The sequence below is a fragment of the Carlito syrichta genome, unplaced genomic scaffold (genome assembly GCF_000164805.1).
Source record: "Carlito syrichta isolate Samal-C Ts95f unplaced genomic scaffold, Tarsius_syrichta-2.0.1 Scaffold301889, whole genome shotgun sequence".
NCBI classification, from domain to species: Eukaryota; Metazoa; Chordata; class Mammalia; order Primates; family Tarsiidae; genus Carlito; species Carlito syrichta.
This window is the reverse complement of record NW_007245985.1, coordinates 184,839-188,192: the sequence shown is the minus strand read 5'-3', so window position 1 is coordinate 188,192 and position 3,354 is coordinate 184,839. Positions and strand designations below refer to the sequence as shown.

At 45.1% G+C, this 3,354-nt stretch overlaps 1 protein-coding gene across 1 annotated transcript; it reads left to right on the top strand.

Moving 5' to 3' along the window:
* The first annotated feature begins 1,116 nt into the window (after positions 1–1,116).
* On the top strand, positions 1,117–2,944 carry LOC103257889 (serine--tRNA ligase, cytoplasmic-like). The gene has a single exon (XM_008055591.2). The coding sequence runs from the start codon at positions 1,178–1,180 to the stop codon at positions 2,825–2,827; it is 1,650 nt and encodes a 549-aa protein (XP_008053782.1). The 5' UTR covers positions 1,117–1,177; the 3' UTR covers positions 2,828–2,944.
* The last annotated feature ends 410 nt before the right edge of the window (positions 2,945–3,354 follow it).

The following is a 3,354-nucleotide window of genomic DNA, read 5'->3' as shown; positions in this document are numbered from 1 at the left end:
AGTGGAAGAATAGGGAGCACTCGATCTGATCACAGTTTGGATATGGCAGAGACTCCTAGAAATAATTGGCCAGGCCTTGAGTAAGGACATACAAAGATGAAGACGGGGAAGACATAGCAGCAAGATGTCGATATTAGTGGAATCGTCCAAGGCCAGAGAATCCCAGAGAAATTACAATTCATCCTTATTAGCCATTAGTTAACAAATCAAAAATATATAGTCATGCTTTTCAGAGGAAAAGAAAAGTATAGATATCATATATCTCACAGAAAGATTTGAACAACTGATAAACAGCTAGAATGTACTGGAAAAAAGCATCCATTTTTATAACAAGATATATTTTAATAAACATAAAGACGTTATTTATCTATTGTCAGTAACTGGAAAATACAATTCATGCTTTCTTAAAATTTAGTCTTCAGTAGATAGAAAGTTTACTTTCCTGACAACACTGCATTTAGAAAAATTTTGGCTTGATTCAAAACTGCTGACACTCTCGCAACCATCAACAATATATCTTCTGTAGATAGTTATACCACAGACATAAATATAAATGTAGGCAAAAAATAAAATGCCAACTCAGACATGCCTTGAGGTTTGTTTTTTTTTTAGCATTTTTCTGATGTTTTTCAATGTATTCATCTTCAAAATGAATTTCCTTTTCATATTTTAACCTTCACAGTTAAAGTCGAGCTTCCAAAAATATTGGGCTTGTGAAACAGTTGGCTCTAAGAATGACTTATTTCTTGAGAAATTCGAGTTAAACAATAAATAAAATGTCAGGATTAAAATGGAACCCTGAGCTCACACATTTGATTCTCTTACTCCCAAAGGCAATAGCAGGTTCAAGACATTTCCTGTGTCAAGTCCAACCAGAAGTGCAGACAGAGACATGTGTAAGCAGCCAGAAACTGTTTAGGCCTCAAAACTATTCCATAGGTGCTGCAAAACTGATCTATTCTACAAGCTGGATAGCGTCATTGAGGGAAGGGACTGTGGCATATTCTTATGCCCATTTAACTTTTAGAGCACAAGCTTCTAATTTTCCTTTCATAATTTTAGTCCAAATTTCAGATATTCAGGATACTTTATCTTTAAGATAATATTTCTTTTCATCCGCGGAGCACTGCGGTGCGTTCCTCGCTTCCTTGAGTGTTGGCCCAGGGTCGAAGAGAAGATGGTGCTGGATCTGGATTTGTTTCGGGTGGATAAAGGGAGGGACCCAGCCCTCATCCGAGAGACGCAAGAGAAGCCCTTCAAGGACCCGGGGCTAGCGGACCAGCTGGTGAAGGCAGACAGCGAGTGGCGACGATGCAGATTTCGGGCAGACAATTTGAACAAGCTGAAGAACCTGTGCAGCAGGACAATCGGAGAGAAAATGAAGAAAAAAGAGCCCGTGAGAAATGATGAGTCCATTCCGGAGAATGCACTAAACTTCGATGACCTCACCGTAGACACGTTAGCTAACCTGAAAGTCTCACAGATCAAAAACGTCTGGCTCCACATTGATGAAGCCATCCTGAAGTGTGATGCTGAGCGGATCAAGTTGGAGGCAGAGCGATTTGAGAACCTTCGTGAGATCGGGAACCTTCTGCACCCCTCCGTGCCCATCAGCAACGATGAGGATGCAGATAACAAAGTCGAGAGGATTTGGGGTGATGGCACGGTCAGGAAGAAGTACTCGCACGTGGACCTGGTGGTGATGGTAGATGGCTTTGAAGGAGAGAAGGGAGCTGTGGTGGCTGGGAGTCGGGGGGACTTCCTGAAGGGGGTCCTGGTATTCCTGGAACAGGCACTTATTCAGTACGCCCTTCGCACCTTGGGAAGTCGGGGTAACATGCCCATTTACACCCCGTTTTTCATGAGGAAGGAGGTCATGCAGGAGGTGGCACAGCTCAGCCAGTCTGATGAAGAGCTTCATAAGGTGATCAGCAAAGGCAGCGAAAAGTCCCACGAAAACTCCTATGACGAGAAGTACCTGATTGCCACCTCAGAGCAGCCCATCGCTGCCCTGCACCGGGACGAGTGGCTCCGGCCAGAGGACCTGCCCATCAAGTACGCCGGCCTGTCCACCTGCTACCGGCAGGAGGTGGGCTCCCATGGCCGCGACACACGTGGCATCTTTCGGGTCCATCAGTTTGAGAAGATTGAACAGTTCGTGTACGCATCCCCCCACGACAACAAGTCCTGGGAGATGTTTGAAGAGATGATTACCACCGCAGAGGGGTTCTACCCGTCTCTGGGCATTCCTTACCACATCGTGAACATCGTCTCAGGTTCTTTGCATCACGCTGCCAGCAAGAAGCTTGACCTGGAGGCCTGGTTTCCGGGCTCGGGAGCCTTCCGTGAGTTGGTCTCATGTTCTAATTGCACGGATTATCAGGCTCGCCAGCTCCGAATCCGATATGGGCAGACCAAGAAGATGATGGACAAGGTGGAATTTGTCCCCATGCTCAATGCCACCATGTGCGCCACCACGCGCACCGTCTGCGCCATCCTGGAGAACTATCCGACGGAGAAGGGCATTATCGTGCCTGAGAAACTGAAGGAGTTCATGCCGCCAGGACTCCAAGAACTGATCCCCTTTGTGAAGCCTGAGCCCTTCGACCAGGAGCCGTCGAAGAAGCAGAAGAAGCAACACAAGGGCGACAAAAGGAAAGCAGCCGGGAGAGAAGTCACCCTGGAAAACCGGCTGCAGAACATGGAGATCGCCGATGCCTGGGCACCCTGCCCCGCTGGCCAGGCTCTCGTGTCTGTCCACCAGGGTCGCGGGGCCTGCCCTAAGCAGGGAAGCCTAGCACCCACTCGTCTTCCTGCCCCCCTCTGACTGCACAGCCGAAAGGGAACAGTCTACCACCTAGACACAGATGTCCCCATCTCCTCGTATGGGCACAGGAGCTCACCGTGATGACAGATGCAACCCTGTAATAAACCGTCTCGGGAGGGCTTAAAAAAATAATAATAATAATAAAATAATATTTCTGTTAAAATTTGAAGTAATCTAGGTTAAAAGCATTTAAATAGCTCTTAAGTAATAAAATATATTTGATAATTTTTATTGTATTAAATATATAAAAATAAAAGGCAGCCAACATAGTCTAAGAAATGTGACGCAAGTTAAAGAGAAAGATTAACAATAATTTTAGGAAGCCAGGTCAGAGTAAGAAGAAGGGGGTTTTAATAGAGATTCTGTATGTTCCAGAAATGTATATGGCACCCACATATCCCTTTAAAAATTATTTTGGAGAAACTATTCGAACTCAATTAAAAATCAATCAGAAATTGTTCTAATTCCAGAATATGTGCTGAATGTTTTGGATAACATGCCTGAGAATAGCCAGAAAACATTTTAAA

Bases quoted from the DNA above. Each gene is read 5' to 3' on its own strand.
- LOC103257889 (XM_008055591.2), top strand. From the start codon at position 1,178: ATGGTGCTGGATCTGGATTTGTTTCGGGTGGATAAAGGGAGGGACCCA.